The sequence below is a fragment of the Delphinapterus leucas genome, chromosome 8 (genome assembly GCF_059928025.1).
Source record: "Delphinapterus leucas isolate spDelLeu-1000000601 "Yukka" chromosome 8, BTC_Dleu_Yukka2, whole genome shotgun sequence".
Lineage (NCBI taxonomy): Eukaryota > Metazoa > Chordata > Mammalia > Artiodactyla > Monodontidae > Delphinapterus > Delphinapterus leucas.
In genome coordinates, this window is record NC_143136.1 from 21,390,897 (window position 1) to 21,408,728 (window position 17,832).

The 17,832-nt window shown below is 50.4% G+C and overlaps 1 protein-coding gene across 1 annotated transcript in view; it reads left to right on the plus strand.

Annotated features, from left to right (window-relative positions):
* Positions 1–17,832, plus strand: part of MARCHF4 (membrane associated ring-CH-type finger 4) — a 101,852-nt gene that overhangs the window by 70,367 nt on the left and 13,653 nt on the right. Inside the window, exons 2-3 of the mRNA XM_089916397.1 lie at positions 8,686–8,841; positions 14,467–14,659. Coding sequence (XP_089772523.1) covers positions 8,686–8,841; positions 14,467–14,659 — 349 coding nt within the window. The remainder of the gene's footprint in view (positions 1–8,685; positions 8,842–14,466; positions 14,660–17,832) is intronic.

Below are 17,832 nucleotides of genomic sequence, written 5' to 3' on the forward strand. Positions count from 1 at the left end.
GATGCAGGGGACACGGGTTCGTGCCCCGGTCCGGGAAGATCCCACATGCCGCGGAGTGGCTGGGCCCGTGAGCCATGGCCGCTGAGCCTGCGTTTCTGGAGCCTGTGCTCCGCAACGGGAGAGGCCACAACAGTGAGAGGCCCGCGTACCGCAAAAAAAAAAAAAAAAAAAAGGGAAATTCTGATTTTAAGGCGTTAGGTCCTTTGAGTCTTCACAGTGGAGCATCTACAAGGCAAGTGAAACTTTCCTTATTAATACAGACCACATCTCAGAGAAAACTTTAATGCATTCCTATGCTTATAAAAATCTGTCTTTTTTTTTTTAATTTGGCTACGCCACGCTGCTGGCAGGATCTTAGTTCCCTAACCAGGGATTGAACCTGAGCCCTTGGCAGTGAAAGCACTGAGTCCTAACCACTGGACCGCCAGGGAACTCCCCCAAATCACTGACTCTTAATTTTGACTTAACATGTGTCTCCCCCTGGCCAAGGGTGGGAGTGAGAGGGGGAGTTAGAACCACTCTGTCCCCACTGTAGCCACCACATCAGTTAATACCCGGTGAACACCGCCTGGAATTGGGTTCGGAGGAGAGGGGCAAAGGGGAAAAGCGTTTCTGCCCTTATATTCATACATGAGCAGGGATTCAGCAAGGCCATCTCTCTTTGTCAGGGCTGGAAAGGTAAGGATCTGATGAACAAGGCTGCTGGGGTTGGGAGAAGGGATGGGAGGCAGGGGTCACGGAAGTGGGCAGAGATGCTGTGGGTGTGGGCAGCCCGATGGACAGAATTGGTTTCAGAGCCTCACCCTGCCTTTCTCTTGAGCTAGTAACGACCTCTCTGAGTGGGTGCCCTCATAGAGTAAACCAGGAGAAGTAATTATTAGCCTCATTCAGTTATTGAGGTAGTAGATGATATAATGTCTATAAAAGCACTTTGTTAGAACTGTGAGACGTTTATAACATTAGGATTATTAATAAGAAGGGAATCTTATTCAAAGGAGGGAGAAAGGAAGGAAAGAAATTGATCAGTGTTTGAAGTAGGTGAAAGGTGGCCTTAGAGACAAGGAGATCAGCCATAACCTCTATTATAACCCTTTCCATATTCGCCTAGCATTTACTGAGCCATGCAGGGTGGCACACCCTTATAATATAAGCTTTCATATTATAGAATTTCTTACAAGCTAGCTTATGTAACAGTTACTTTGCTTATCTGTCCTAACCTGTGTTGTACCAACGCCTTTCTAGGATGTACTTAAACAGGTGAATTCTCCTTACACAAGGGTAAGAAACCTGAAGCTCCAACCCAGAAATATAAAATTCTTTTGTTTCAGCAGACTCAATACCAGAAATAGTATTTCTGGTATTAAAACTCTCCCAGATGACTATTTTATGCCAGTTCTCAGACCTCCAACACCCCCTCCATCACTTTCGCTCTCACTCCATGGCTTTGCTTAATCTAGAAAATGGAAGAAATAGAAAGAAAACTCACCAAATCCATGGTTAATTCTCAGTTCTTATCCAACTGGACCCAACAGCAGCTTCTGACAGGGCTCCCTGCTTCCTGAAAGGCTTTGTCTTCTTCTTCGGCTTTTGGAACATCACATTCTCTTCTCAGCCCACTGACCTTTCCTCTCAGGTTCTTCTGGTTCTTTCCCATCTCCTAAGCTCTGACATCTTGGCATCCTCCAGGAAGCATCCCTCGTATCCCTCCCTTTTCCCACCTGCACTCACTTCTGGGCTCGTGGCTTGAAACACCATTTGTATGCCAGTGACTCTCAAATGTATATCTTGAGCCTGGACCTCTCCCCTAAAGTCCAGACAAATATATATTGCCGTCCCAATTTCATGTCTTCACTTGGATATTCAACAGGCATCTCAAAATTGACACATCTCCAAATGAGCTCCCAATCTACCCTCCAAAACCTGCCCCCCACCTCAGTCTTTCCCATCTCAACTGAAGGCAACACTCTAGGCTTCTCACTGCTCAGACCTTCATCATCCTTGACTTTTCTCCTCTCATCCACCACACCCAATCCATCAGCAAATCTTAATATCTGTATCTTCAAAAATATACCCAGAAACTTCCTCAGAACTTCCATTGCTAGCTTCAAAAATATATCCAGAAGTTTCTCAGAACTTCCATTGCTACCCTGCTGGTCCAAAACACCATCACCGCTCGCCTGGATTACAGCCTCCTGGCTCCCTACTTGGACCATACTTCCTCCTGGTCTATTTTCAGTACATCAGCCAGCAGCATCCTGTCACACGTGGTCAGATCATGTCCCTCTCCTCTGCTCAAAACAAGCTCATGATTTCCCATTTCCTTCACAAAAAATGCCAAGTCCTTAAAATGGCCCACAAGCCTTGTCTGACTTGTCCCCCATTCTTGATTCCCATTATATCTCTGACCTCATGTCCTAATCGCTGTCCTTCCATTCACTCTAGTCCAGACACACCAGCCTCTTTGGTGTCCCTAGAACATGCTAGGTATGCTTCTGCCTCAGGGCCTTTGCACTTGATGTTCTCTCTGCCCAGAGCCCCATAGACCTGCATGGCTTGCTCCTCATCATCCTCAGGTCTTCACTCAAATGTCCCCATTTTTAGAATTTCAACTTGTCCCCTCCCTGGTATTCCATTTTCCTTTTCCCTGCTTTATTTATTTATTTATTTATTTATTTATTTATTTATTATTTTTGGCTGTGTTGGGTCTTTGTTGCTGTGCGAGGGCTTTCTCTAGTTGTGGCAAGCGGGGGCCACTCTTCGCGGTGCACGGGCCTCTCACTATTGTGGCCTCTCCTGTTGCGGAGCACAGGCTCCAGACGCGCAGGCTCAGTAGTTGTGGCTCACGGGCCTAGTTGCTCCGCCCGTGGGATCTTCTGTGGGATCTTCCCAGACCAGGGCTCGAACCCGTGTCCCCTGCACTAGCAGGCAGATTCTCAACCACTGCGCCACCAGGGAAGCCCTTCCCTGCTTATTTTTCTCCATAGCACATAACAACATCTCAGGTACTTATAGTTTACTTGTTTACCGTCTTAAAACGTCTGTCCCTCTTGACTAGAGAATTTTGATTAGTAGCATTCACTGCTGTATCCCTGTCACCTAGAAAAGAACTTGGAACATACTAGATGTATATTTGATGAATAAACGAATGATTGAATGAGGCCCAGAGAGGTTAAGCAACTTGCCCAGGATCACACAGATTATAAGAGCCTGGATATACCTGAATCTGTGTGGGATTAGGGTCCAAGCTCTTAACCACCATGTTAGTCTCAATAAAGGGAAATGTCCCTAAACTGCACCCCAAGGCTATTGTTTCCTTTGTTCTGAACTCCCAGAGCTGCAAACTACAGCAGGACTGGGGCTGTCTTTTCTTCACTAGACTATTTTTTTCTTTCTGCTCAGTGGCAAGGATGCCTGGTGCCCATGTGGGTGGAAGGCGAAGTCTTTGGCTTACCTGCCACTGCCATGGCAACTAGGTAACCTAAGGACTCCAGAAGCAAGTCCTTTCAGACTGAGGGGAGAAAAATTGAAGCAAGGCAGAAATAAACAGAAAGAAATCTGTGAATGGAGACATGACTGGAGTCTCGCGCCTGAAGCTTGCTGTGTTATTTGGCAGCAAGGAAAATCCATCCTGTTCTCCGTCCCACACACCAGCTCAGCCACAGCCAAGGGCTATGGATAACCTTGTCCTGCCTCTAGCATGACCCCACTTAACCCATCCAAGCGGCCTCCTGTTCAGCCTCCCCAGGGAAAGAGGGCCCCCAAACACTCAGTGATCCCTGGTAGCACAGAGGACAGTCCTGGGCCAGAAGGGAGACCTGTGTTCCGACCCCTTACCCACCTCACCAGGGTGGACTCTCTTAGGCATTTCTTTTATCTCAACCTCCCTCTGGGCTTAGTTGACCCTTTACTTAAGGCATGGCTCCTGTCTTACCTATTTGGTCGTCGGAGCATAGACTAGAGTTGTAGTAGAAAAAACTATGAAACTAAAGTCCTTATGGAAAGGCGAGTTAGAATTAGAATATTTTCACAAGAGGACTTACTTGGGCCAGGCTCTGTGTCCAGCACTTTGCATGCATGATCTCACTCCATTCTTACAGACAGGCTTTGAGGAGGTAAGAGTTGCCTGCCATGGAAAGATGAAGAAACAGAGCCTCACAGAGGTTAAGAGATTGCCCAAGTTTGCACAGCCAGTAAGAGCTGAAGAGGCATTTAAACCTAAGGACTTGGTCTCCCAAAACCATGCTCTTCACCCGTCCCTTACACTGTGTCCCATGGGAGCCCGGTGATTAGAGAAGATCCGTCTTTCTTGCCTTAGTCATTCCCAGGGTCGTCTCTGGGCCCCAAAGCTCCAAGCTGTTCATTGAGGAAGTGTCTGGTGCCCTTTGCATTTAATGAGCTGCTCTGTGCTGTGGAGTTTACTGAACACTGCAGACAAGTCTGTAATAATCCTCCAGCCCAAAGGCTGGACCCTCAGGAGCTGGGCCAGAGGGCCCTGTCCTCTGCCTTACCCTGGTGCCTGTCCAGCCAGTAAATGCACCTTTATTGTGCAGCTATGACGTGCCCAGTCCTGCGGGTTATGCAGGAGCACCCCAAATCCCAGAGGAAACAACTGAAGACTGATTAAGGGCCAAACTGTGGGTGATGACGCAGGGAGAGAAGATGGGTCTGTAGCTGGCAGTCATGGGAGACTTGGCGGAAGGACTGGAGCTGGACCACAGAAGAGACCCATGGGCACAGGTGTGGGTTCAGAGTCTGATGTCAGAAAGACCCGGCTTTACATTCGGGCCATGCCACTGGTTGGCTGAGTGACCACTTTTTTTAAAAAATAAATTTATTTTATTTACTTATTTTTGGCTGTGTTGGCTCTTTTCTGCTGTGTGCAGGCTTTCTCTAGTTGCAGCGGGCAGGGGCTACTCTTCTTTGCGGTGTGCAAGCTTCTCATTGCGGTTGGCTTCTCTTGTTGCGGAGCACGGGCTCTAGGCGCGCAGGCTTCAGTAGTTGTGGCGCATGGGTTTAGTTGCTCCGCGGCATGTGGGATCTTCCCAGACCAGGACTCCAACCCGTGTCCCCTGCATCGGCAGGCAGATTCTTAACCACTGCGCCACCAGGGAAGTCCCTGGCTGAGTAACCTTTTCAGTAGGCGTCTCTGTTATACTGAGAGATGTTTATCACCTCAATTTCCACGTTCCACCATTTTAACTTTTAATAGAGTTTACTGCAAAGAACACCTTCCTTCAGTCTAACCTGAACCTGTCTGGCTATTGGCTCGTTTCCATTTTTCCTTTCTTGAAGAAGCACAGGTTGACCAGTCAAAGATGGTACAGTGTCCAGGTTCAGGCCTCTTAGAAGTCCTTAACACAAAAAAGATTATGGCCCTCCTCCCCAATGTACATAAAAATATGCTAAATCATAAGGTAAAAAGCTTACGTGAATGCCAAGGTTAAAACAGCTTCTCTGCAGGTTCTTCTTTCTAAAATCCTGGATTGCTTCCTTCATCGAAGTTAAACTTTTCTAACAGCTTTGGTGTCCTTGCTTTCTAATCTTTGTGGCACCGAAAGCAAGTCCCTATCCTGCCTTTTGGGTTGACTGGTGCCAAGGGAAAGCGTGGGGGACTGGGAGCTCCAGGGGAAACTGCATACCTTTGGCCTCTCGGCCTGTGGCCAAGCACTGGGACCAGGCCAGGTCATGCTAGATAACTCGGGGACTCCAGTGATGGTCCCACATCCAGAGCCACGATGGAGAGCCCAGGTCTTGTTATCAGTATGCCTGGCCAGCGGCTCTTTCTCCCTTGTCTCATGGCTGCCGTTTGGAAAGCAAGGAGAACAGCCTTTGTTGTTGTTTGGCACCGTTGCCAGGGACCGGGAGTAATGTCTCTTACTTGATTGGCAATTTGACATGGCTGTTTAACAACCCGATTAATCAAACCCAGCTCATCCTTTAGAATTAACGAGCCTAAGAAATACTTCCATGAATGATGAGGGCTTTTGCCTCTCCCTCAGCACCTCTCCCCAACCTCCCCTGCCTATTTTTTTCTCAGAACCACACAGCAGCTTCTCAATACCAAGGGCCTCAATGGCTGTGGTGAGTGCCCAGCAATGTGGGCATTTCCTGCCTGTTCTACTTCTCTCCCTGGAGCCACAGCTGCCCACCTGGAGCCAGAGGCTGGCCATGTCCTAGAGGAGCAAAACCTCTTATTCATCAAACAGCTGTGTGTGCACTGCACTGTTAAAGTTGGATGGAGTGTGGGATTTCCCTGGCGGTCCAGTGGTTAAGACTCTGTGCTTCCACTGCAGGGGGCGCAGGTTCAATCTCTGGTCGGGGAATTCAGACCCCACATGCCGTGGGGCATGGCCACAAAAAAAAAAAAAAAAAGTGGGATGGATTGTCTAATTGTTTCAGGCACTGTACTAGGTGCTAAGGTGCAAAGATGGATATAAGATACACATTGCTTCTGTGAAGGGTCACACTGTAGTGACCCAGAGACACATGGGGGAAGGGCTCTCACAGCGGGTATAGGAAGGCTCCAGGCCTTCAGCCACAGTGAGGGGACCTGTCAACACTGGAGGATCAGAGTGGGGAACCAGGGAGGACTTTATGGGGATGAGGCACCCTGAGCATTTCTGCCACCATGTTCCTTCATTGTACATATATACAGGGGGTGCTGGGCACTGAGTGAGGTGTTGGGGTCCCAAGGTCAACAAGATGGACATGGTTCCCATTCTTATGGAGTGGGCAGTCTCATCCCCGCTCCTCAGGGCCAGGCAGGAAACCTGAGCAGACACCTGACTTATGTTTTCACTCACTCAAACACAAAGGTTGTTGAGGACGTGCTGAGAGTAAGCTAGGCGCTGGGGGAATGGGGTGCAAAGATAAATGACCGCCCCCCCATACCTGCCTTCCAGGGCTCCTCTGGGAGGTAGACAGGCATATGCAGAGAGCCTCATAAGGTTGTGCTGATAAGGCCCTCAGCGATCAAGGCATTGCACTCAACCTAGAGAAATCAGGGATGACTCCCTGTAGGAGGTGGCTTTGGAACCATCATGAAGACAGAGAAGCAGTTTGACAGGTATACCAGGTGCCAAAGGACACTCTAGAACACATCCAGGCCAAGGGGCAGTCTTTGAATGATAGAAATTGAAGTGAAAGGGAAAGATGATTCCAAGCATCTTGGGAGGAAATGGCTGGTTCTACAGTCTACAGCCAAAAGCATGATTAAATATACAAATGAAGCTCTGTAACTTATAGGTCAGGAGCGCCTGTGCCTGCTTATTCAAAGTTGGGAACAAGATGTGGTTTCCTGAATAGTGAAATCCCCAAACTAACAGAGACATGGCTTAAGTGGCCGTATCTCAAATACATCAGCGTGGGGAGTAGGGAATGGGGCTGTGCATGGCAGCTCCTGGGTCCTTTGATAGGAGTGAGGCAGAAGACATTTTCCCAAAATAGATGAGTTGGGGGAGGGAGGGCATAGGAAGTAAGGAAGGGGGAGGCCATGGGATAGGTCAGAAGGGAGCACAGGTTGGGGAGTTGGGTGGGCCCCACTGCTGAAGCCTCTGAGAAGGTATATGAAGGCATTGGGTGGACAGGAGTCAGCAAGAAGAAATGATAGACCCTGAGTGAGGAGGGAGAAAAAGAACACACAGGGGGAGAGAGGGGAAAAGGAGGAGAGAGGAGAGAAGAGGAGTCAGCGAGGGAGGCTCAAGGAGGTCCTCTGGGGCCGCAGCATCAGGCCCAGCAGGAAGCAGACGCAGGCTTCAGTCGTGGTCATGTGACATATGGTCGCAGGGTGCTCTGGAGACTGAACCCAGCTGTGCGGTCCACTCACAAGGGGCTTCAAATCCAGCCACCATCTTTGCCTCCCTGCTTCGAGGACTGCGCCAGGCTGGGCTTCCCGGTCACTCCCAACCAGGCCCGAGGGACGTGCCCAGAGGGCCCCAGGCCTTCCGAGAGGGTACCTGCCCAGCCTCCTAGGTTCCCAGGATTCAGGCCTGCCTGCTATGTTTTTGTCACTCTGGGACCAGGGGCAAGAGGCTTCACAGAGCCGACCTGGGTCTCTATGGGCCGTCCTTCAGAAGAGTGCAAAAGCTCAGGACCAGAGCTCCGGACTCAGGCAAAATGATCCTCACGATATACTGTATTCAAAACTCGGATTCGCTGTTGACATTTGACTATGGGGATGTTTTACGTTAAAAAGTGCCACCTAGATTCCCACATGTACAGCTGATAATGGCTATCCCTGTAACTGGGGTCTGGGCCCTCCAATCCGTCCTAATCTCCACCAGCTGGCTTCTCTCACTTGTGTCGCCTGTCTGGCCCTGAGAGCATTTGAGTTTGAGACCCCTGGCTGAGCCTTTAAAGAGAAGCCTGTCTAGGCTGACACCCCCTTTGGATGGCAGAGGGCTTCCACAGAAAGCCCCCGACTCATTTCCGCAGAAACCCTAGGACTTGGGCAGTACCGAGTAGGAGCCGGGGGCTCAGAATTGTTAGCTGACTTCACGGAAGCTGGGGATCTGGAGGCCAGGCCTCCCTGCTAGTGTCTGGGGCCTCCCAACTAAGCCTGTGGTCTGGCCTGCCCCGAGACGGGGAGGGCTGGGGGGCAAACCAGCACTCAGGCGGCCAGACCCCCAACGCCACCCACCGACGGTGGGGCTCGGGCCTCACCACCCTCCGCCTCTCTCCCTGCAGGGGGAGTTGCTGAGCCCGTGCCGCTGCGACGGCTCGGTCAAGTGCACGCACCAGCCTTGCCTCATCAAGTGGATCAGCGAGCGGGGCTGCTGGAGCTGCGAGCTGTGCTACTACAAGTACCACGTCATCGCCATCAGCACAAAGAACCCTCTGCAGGTACAACCGGGGGCTGCCCGCTGGGACGCTGGGGCTCCGGCCAGGGGTTTCCCACACCCCCTGCTTTTCGGCGGGAGGACGACTTCACCTTAGAGTCTGGGCGGTTTGGAGAAAAAGAACGAGATGGGCCAGGTGGGCGAGACGGCAGATGGCAACCGGGCAGGAGGGGGTGAAAGAATTTTTGTGTTTTCTCTTAAGCCTCAGCCAGAAGAGGAGAAAGGGATTGGGGCCAAGAGAGAGAAATAGATACAGAGGTAAAGAAATGTGGAGAATCAGATGGGAGAGAGAGAATAAGTGAGCTAATGGATGACTGAATGAATGGATGAAATCAGAAAGATAAGGAAAAGGAATAGGAAGAAAAGAGGGGAGGAAGGGAAGGAGGGAGGAAAAAACAAGGAAGAGCAGAGGACAGACGAGTGCAGGAGGGGAAAAAGGTAGGGTGGGAGGGTGAGGAGAAAGACAGTGGTAAAGCTACGGGCGGAAAAGAAGAAACAGAGAGAGAGGAGACTCAGTGGTACTTCCCAAACTTGAATATGTCATTCACCTGGAATCTGGTCAAAACACAGACTGTGATTCAGGCCCGTGGGGTGGGGCCTGAGATCCTGTGTTTCTAACAAGCTATCGAATGATGCGGATGTGGCTGGCCCACAGACCATCCTTCCTGTGACAAGGGACTAGAGAAAATTGGAGACGAGACAGGAGAGGGAAGCAGAGGAAAAGAGAAGAGGGGGCAAGGAGGAAAGAAATGGGAGAGACTCTGAAGAGTTGTCTGTGAAGGGCCAGGGCAGAGGGGCCAGGGCTCGGGTGGGCTCTGCGAAACAGATTCACACAGGGCTGGACCCGTCAGAACTAAGGGCTCCCCCACCATCCTCCTCGAACCCTCCCGCCCTGCCCGGATACATCCATCACCCCCAAGCAGCTGGCAGGCCCTGCACCATGTCGTAAATCCTCCAAATCACACAGCTCCCCCTGCGAGGCACAGAGAGAGAGAGAGAGCGCTTTGCTTCTGAAAATACCTCCACAAACGCACGGTCAGCCAGTTAAGCTGCCACATAATCAATGAACCAGCGTGCTAGTGAGGGCGGGAACTCAGCAGCTTGGCACCCGTTGTCTTTCTCCTCCTCTCCGAGGGGGTGGGAGGGAGTCAATCCTGCAGCCCCAGGAGGGCGAGTGCTCTGGGGGTGATGGTGGCATGGGATTTTTGCATGAAGGGACGCTGGAAACACCTGGAGTTGCAGTGTCCGCACGTACGGGCCAGCAGGGAGGCTTATTTCTGGAAGGAGGCATTAGAGCCCCCAGGCACCTCGGCCATCCTGACAGTGTACCAAGGGGTCAGAATAAGAAGTGCTTCTCCCTGCGCTGGTTCCATCTTTAGCCATTCATTCCAAAATCTTGAAGTGTCTTAAAATAGCAGTGCCATGAGGCAGCTGACTCCACGCCCTGGAGTGCGTTAACTCTTCCCTTCCTTCTCAGCTGATTCAAACCTTGGAAAAGGGTCAGAGTCCAAACCCACAAGCTCACCCCCAAGTGCCCCCTTGGCCCCGCCCTTGGCTCATAAACAGGAATCAGCCCTCGACACAAAAAATGAAGAACGATTTAGGGATAACTTTTTCCTGGGAGTAAAGAAAAGGTCATTCTAATCTCATAAGTGCGGTAAGCAGATGGCAGTATTGACAAATTTGATCTATGGCTTTATTCTTAAGTTACTACCGTGTCTTTAACTGTGAGGTTTTAGTCACTGGAGACTCTCTGATTCTGTTACTTCTGGATTATGAGTGGACCATTGCATTCCATGGTGTGTGCTCAGTAAATGCCATTTCACTTTTCCAGATAGTACCGGAAGAAGGATGTAGTCCGGACTGGCAGCCGTGTTGTGTGATTGTGGCCCAGATTGTCCCAATTGCATGTCCTGGGCTCAGGCTCAGCCAAGTGTGAGACGGCTGCTTGCTCAGCCATGGTGGGGCAACTTCTGCTCTCCCAGGCGAGCCCGACCATCTGTGGTACAGGATGGAGCAGGCAGGCCCTACCACGAGGGAGCAGAGCAATGGATGGGGTGCCGGAGCTACCTCTGCCGTCAGAGTAGGAACGTTTCTTCCAGGTCTCAGATCTCTCACCTCTTGGTTCATGCCTCATACGATGCTGTGAGAAACAGTGGACAAGAGAGCACGTTATCTCAGTGACCCTCTGCAAGCTCTGTTTCTAGAAAGAGCCCCTTGAGAAAGGAGGCATTTCAGGGTAGCCTTGTGGTCTCAAGGTTCTGTGGCTGCTTCTCATCCTCTTTGCTACACCTGAACTGCAATCATATTAATGAACATTTAGTTAGTGCTAACTGGGGACCAGTCAATGTTCTAGGTATTCCCATACATTATCACATTTAATACTGAAAACAACCCAATGCATTATTATTATTCCCAGTTTACAGATGAGACAGTAGAGGCACAGAGGGGTCAGCAGTTTGTCCAAGGTCACCCTGGTGGAGCAGGGTTACATCCAAGGGGTCTGACTTCTGAGTCTGGCCCTTAACCTCTACCCTGCAGTGCCCAGCACGGAGTTTGCTAAGTACAGCTATAAGTAGGCCCACCTTGACATGCATAGCTGTACTTTTGCTGAAACATAATGAAGAACAGAAATGATGGCAGCGTGTACCCTTCAGAGCACTGATTAATTTCACTTAACCGTCACAATACTCTAGGAAACAGGAGGGACCAACTATCTCCACTTTTTGGAATTCTTGATGATTTTTTTTTAAATATATATTTTTTTGTAAATGTATTTATTTATTTATTTACTTTTGGCTGCGTTGGGTCTTCGTTGCTGCACGGGCTTTCTCTAGTTGTGGTGAGCCGGGGCCCCTCCTCATTGTGGTACGTGGGCTTCTCATTGTGGTGGCTTCTCTTGGTGCAGAGCACAGTGCCTAGGTGCACGGGCTTCAGCCGTTGCAGCACACGGGCTCAGCAGTTGTGGCTTGCGGGCTCCAGAGCACAGGCTCAGTAGGTGTGGTGCATGGGCTTAGTTGCTCCATGGCATGTAGGATCTTCCTGGACCAGGGCTCGAACCCGTGTCCCCTGCATTGGCAGGCGGATTCCCAACCACTGCACCACCAGGGAAGTCCCTTGATGATTTATTGACTTCTCCTAGGTCACAGTCCACAAGCTGGAGAAGAGCTGGGTTAGGATTGGGTCGCCTGGCCCTTGCTCACTTCCCCTTCCTGTTATAAGGAAGGAATCATCCTGTCTTCATGTGCTTTCCTCTTTGTCTCTCCATTTGCTGCACAGCAGGGCACGGAGAAATCTCAGGACACTGTGATCAGGATCTCGCTGGGGACGAAGCTCTGGGGGTCTGGCGGTGGCACAGCCTGGTGCCTCTGGAGCCCTTCTCCCCTTCCCAGCCTCCCTGGGAGATTGCAGAGCTCTCCTGTCCTCTGTTTTCTCCTTGCAGATCTGTGGAGCCTCCCATCGGACAGACAGGAGGAGAGCCTTGTGCATATCACCCCGTCCTGCTCTTTCTTCTTCCTGCTTCAAATTGTAGTCGGGAGCGCTGTTTAGTTTCCTCAGGTGGCTTAGGGGCTGGTAGGAAGGGGCTTTAGGGATTAAGGGGAGCTTCCTGTGCCTCTCCATTTGGGGTTTGTGAAATCTGGAGCAGAAAGGGAGGGTATTGATGTCACAGTGGTGGAAACAAAAAGCTCAGTCAGGAGGCAGGCTCTGGAAGAAGCATTTGTTGTCTAAGAGAGGAGCCTGTCGGATCAGGCCATCTTCTGGAAAATGCCTTTGTTATGTGTAACCCTAGGCTGGAGAGTGGAAAATGTAAAGGCCCAATTACCTGTGATGGGATGCGATCTGTATAATTAAGTGCAAAGGCTAATGTCCTACATCTAGACTAGCAAGCAAAATGTTTTCCAGTAGTTACAGTTCCTTAGGGGCCTCTGGTCAGTCCTGGCTGGAGCCAGAATCAGTGCTTCCATCCAGGCCATTTAATGTGCAGGGAGGGCTCACTGTTGGCAGAAGGAAGGTTGTCCGCCTTTCCTTGAGAGTTCTGAAATGCCTCCTGAAATGCCTTCTGGGGATGCTCTCTGCAGGGCATTATGCAAACTGCTACAGTCAGGAGATAGTCCTTCCCTCCACCTTCCCAAACCAGATCCTGTCACTTCCCTTCTTAAAACTGTTCAAGAGGGCTTCCCTGGTGGCGCAGTGGTTAAGAGTCCGTCTGCAAATGCAGGGGACACGGGTCCGTGCCCCGGTCTGGGAAGATCCCACATGCCGCGGAGCGGCTGGGCCCGTGAGCCACGGCCGCTGAGCCTGCACGTCTGGAGCCTGTGTTTCGCAACGGGAGAGGCCACAACAGTGAGAGGCCCACTTACCGAAAAAAAAAAGCAAACTGTTCAAGAGCATCGTGTTTACTCTTATGATAAAGTCAAAAATCTGTGCATGTTCTTCAAGCTCCCACGTGGTCTTCCCTTCTTATTTTCCCAGTCGTCTCACCCCATACTCCCCGCTCTCTGCTCCCCCTCCTCTGGTCTTCTTCCAGGTTTTCATGTTCAGCATGCTTTCTGCTGTCACAGGGCCTTTGCACATGCTCTTCCCTCTGCGGAGCATGCTTCCCTCCTCGCTTTGCCCAGTAAATTCCCAGTCAACTCATTGCTTCCTCTGGGAAGTGAAACCCCCTATCGTAGGCTCTCACATGCCATGTACCTCCCTTTCTTACTCCAGATGGATTGCTGTAGTAAATAATTATTTGGTTGTCTGTGTTCCCTAGATGAAAAGCCCTGTGAAGGCAGAAGCCTTGTATGTTTTTGCTTACTGCTTTGTCTTCAGCACCTAGCAGGATGCCTGGCACACAGAGAATACCCAGTACATATTTGCTGAGCAAAAGTATGAATAAATTCCAAACTAAAATCCAACTCATGGCTCATCTAGGCCTATGCTACCTGGACCAGCCATAGACTCATAGAATTTTGGAGTAGAAACCCACCCACACCCTAGCCTTCAACCCATCCATCAATACTGCTATTAGCATAGTGCTTTTTTCTGTTTAAAAAAACCCCCTGAAATCTCAGTGTTCATATACGGTCAGTAAATTATACTGTTTTTCTTACCTCTCCCCCACATCCTGTGTCCTGTCTTTGTCTGTTGAATTGGTAATCCCTAGTATGTATATTAAATGACATGCCAAGTGTTGTTGTAGAAAACAAGTGAAAAAAACAATAAAAAAAAAAAAAGGCCTGTGCCCTCTCAGCACCTGTTAGTGAGAAAATAATGTGTTGCTCAGAAAAGAATATTCTGGGGACCCGGAACACCACCTACACTCTGCATTTCCACTTTTTCTTCCCATTTTTCTGTCTGTATCCTCATCAATCACAAAGGCCTTCCTTCCCAGCCATGCCCGCCCAGAACCCCCTCCCTGTAAAGACTTCTGATCATTTAGCGTGATACAGGTTTCCTCCACGTCAAAAGCACAGTGTCAGCCTCAGGAACTTGCAAAAGTAGCCATCGCATTACAAGTTGGAAAGCCCAGGTTTAAATCCAGAGGCGAGAGGTTGGGGCAGCAGAAGGAGGACGGATGGGAATGGGATGGACGTGGGGTGAGGGCATCCAAGCAACCGCTAACCCGCCATTCTCTTCTCTGCAGTGGCAGGCCATCTCTCTGACAGTCATTGAGAAGGTTCAGATCGCAGCTGCCATCCTGGGTTCCCTCTTCCTCATCGCCAGTATCTCTTGGCTCATCTGGTCGACCTTCAGCCCCTCAGCAAAATGGCAGCGCCAAGACCTCCTCTTCCAGATCTGCTACGGGATGTATGGATTCATGGATGTGGTGTGCATAGGTGGGTCTGGGGCTGGTCTCTACCGGAAATGGGGAGCTGCATACTGATGAGTTAGACATATCCCTCAGGGTCCCTCCCCCTTGAAGGTCAAAGCAGAGATGGCACCAGGCTTGAGATCTGTGAGCTCAGGAGGGGCCAGAGGCTTAGATTTGAGGGGTGAGTAGAGAGTAGGAGGAAGTAGAGCAAAGGAGGAAGATCTAAGTGTTTCCCAAGCAAATCTGCCCTTCCCAGTTTAAGATAAGAATAAGGAACCTTGTCCTAAAAATATCGGAGAAAGGTAGGTTGGTCAGTCTACCTGCCTCAAGCAAGTTGTGGAAGGCCTCTTATCTGTTGTGTGCACCACCGTTGCCAAGTCATGACAAAGGATGCCTATACATTTAATTCCGTTCTCTTCACAGCAAAATGCCCAGAAACAGCCATGACGATACCTGCTCCCTTCATTTCCCAGCTTTCTTTAAGCCTATTAATGCCCAAGCTTTCTCTAGCCTAGTGGTTTGCAAAGTGTATATAGTCCTGGGGTTCCACACACAACTTCAGGAGCCACTCTTAGGACTGGAGAATGAAATGCTATACAGACAGGCTCTGAAAGTTCACCCCTGCCTCACCCTGAGCTTCTGCACTTTCGTCTGTTTATGTATGTGTCTGTTCCAGGTAAGGTTTTGTTTTAAAACCTTCAGTGTTTTAGCAAAAGTTTGGAAACCCACCACTGCCGTTCCTGCTTGTTCCCTTACACCATCCCCAAATGTACGTTCCCTCCTCTTCCATTATGTTAGGTTGGTTGGTGGAGGGCTCTCTGTTTTTCCCAACAGATGACTGTGGCTGTCAACTCTGAAGTCTTCATCCAAGGGACTGAGGAGGTGGGGAATGACCCCAGTTTTCTCTGAGTCAATGAAGCATGCTCAAGCCCTGGTCATACACCCCAACCTGGACCTCTCAGGTTAGCCCCCAGGCTGCAGCACTGAGAGTACCAGAGCTCCACGGTTGTCCTCGCCGCACATCAGTTTGTGTATGATGTCAAATATGCTACACTACTCTGTTTGGCAAGAAAACATCTATTAGCTAGAATTGGGCTGAGAGGGTGTTCGTTTTCTTTGGGGTCCTTTAATACTGGGAACCAGAGAGGCCTGGAGAATTGCATACTGATTTCAGCAGCCAGAGACCGGTGATGCTGGAACTTGTAAACGTGTCTAAGCGTCTCGCTGCCTCTCCCTGCTGGCTAAACTCCACCCTAAGTACCTCCCCGCTAAGTTCAAGAGCCTTTTAAATACGGCCCGTAGGCAGTGAAAGAAACAGGCCGCCCAGGCTTGGAGGCCTGTGCAAGAGAGAGGACTGTGGATGGGGAGGAATTTGACTTTGAGGCGTTCTAATTTAGTTGCCTCTCCTACCAGACTCCTTTCCTACTCCTGCTGGGGCACAGGCTGTAGATGCCAAAAACCAGGTGTGTCTCCATATGGAGGTGTGTGGCTCCGGCATGGAGGTGGAAGCAGTGGAAGCCTTCCTGTAGGGGCCCTTCCAGCTGCCCTTCATTCTCCTTCAGGCAGGCTTTTGACCAGTCCCTGGTGCGCGCATCTGTGAGACATGCTTTCCTGTCACGTGGTGTATGGATCAGCTTTGGCTGCAGTAACAAACAACTCCAAAATCGCACTGCCTCACAACAAGCATTTATGTCCCATTCATGGGTCTGCAAGATGGTTTGGTTCTGCTGGGCTTGGCTGGACTTAGCTTCTGCCTGTGTATTGGGTTCAGGCCTTCTCCTCATGTTGGGGCCCAGGCTAAAGGAGCAGGGACTACTGGACTGTGTTCTTCTAGCCAAGCACAGGAGCACAAGAGTATGGGTGGAAACTTGCAGCGCTTCTCAAAGCTTCTGCTCAGTACTGGCACCCTGTCCCTTCTGCCCACAGCCCATGGGCCAGTGAAGTCACCAGTAAGCTCCTCCCCTGGAGGGAGCGTAGTTGAGAGAGAGAAACATAAATACCATCTCCCAGTCAGGGCTCCACAGATTTGAAAACGGAGAGAACGGGACATAGAAAAGGATTGGTCATGTGATCCACCAGTGCAACTCCCTTGTTTTTTTGTGGTTTTTTTTTTGCGGTACGCGGGCCTCTCACTGTTGTGGCCTCTCCCGTTGCGGAGCACAGGCTCCGGACGCGCAGGCTCAGCGACCATGGCTCACGGGCCCAGCCGCTCCGCGGCATGTGGGATCTTCCCGGACCGGGGCACGAACCCGTGTCCCCTGCATCGGCAGGCGGACTGTCAACCACTGAGCCACCAAGGAAGCCCTGTTTGTTTGTTTTTTTTAGGAGATGCTGTCCATAGGAGAAAATGCTGGGAGACAAAGTTAAAAAGGGAGTAATATGTGATCTAGTTAAGAGAGTGGGAGGTGACGGGCCGGAGCTGGAATTCTTGTGGGGGTTGCAATGATGATGATCAAGAGTAATGATGGTAGTTGTAAGGGTGAAGTTCAAGTACAAGACACTTCTTCTCCTCTGCCATGTTCTGGTCAGTTGCAGTGGAGGGGGTGGGGAACACACAGCACTGCAAAAGTGGGTGTAAGGCCCACGTACCGCACACACACACAAAAACGTGGGTGTAAAAATATCAGCTTTTAAGGGCTCTCTGGAAGGGAAAATCAGGTGGAGCCTCTTTATTTTTAGGCTTAACTAGACACTCAGACTCACGGAACTACAAGAGAGCATGTTTGGCACCAGATTCACTTAGAGGAACGCAGGACAGGACCCACAGCCTCCATAAGGCAGGTCCAGCTTACCTCTGCAGGAGAGTCCTCGCCACACTCCCTATCCTAGTCTAGGGCTAGTCTCTCAGCCCCCAAATGATAGTTCAGAAACAAGGAGATGAGATCCACAACAGTGGGTCCATCTTGACCTAGTTTCCAGGGTCCCCGCAAAAGTCACACTTATTCACCAGAGTCACTGGACTCAGAAAGCCCAGTGCTACAGCCTCCCAGCAGTATTCACGGTAAAGCACCCACCCGTCAGGGGTCACCTCCAACTTAGGCAATGTTATAACCCAGCTGACGCTCCACCTTCATCAGATTTTCAGGGGCAACAAACCAGAATGCCAACCCAGGGTCCAGTCTGTTCCTCTAGAAGGAGAGTGTGCCATAATTTCTCTCCTACACCTCCTGCCTCCATTCATGAATCTGGACTTCTGGC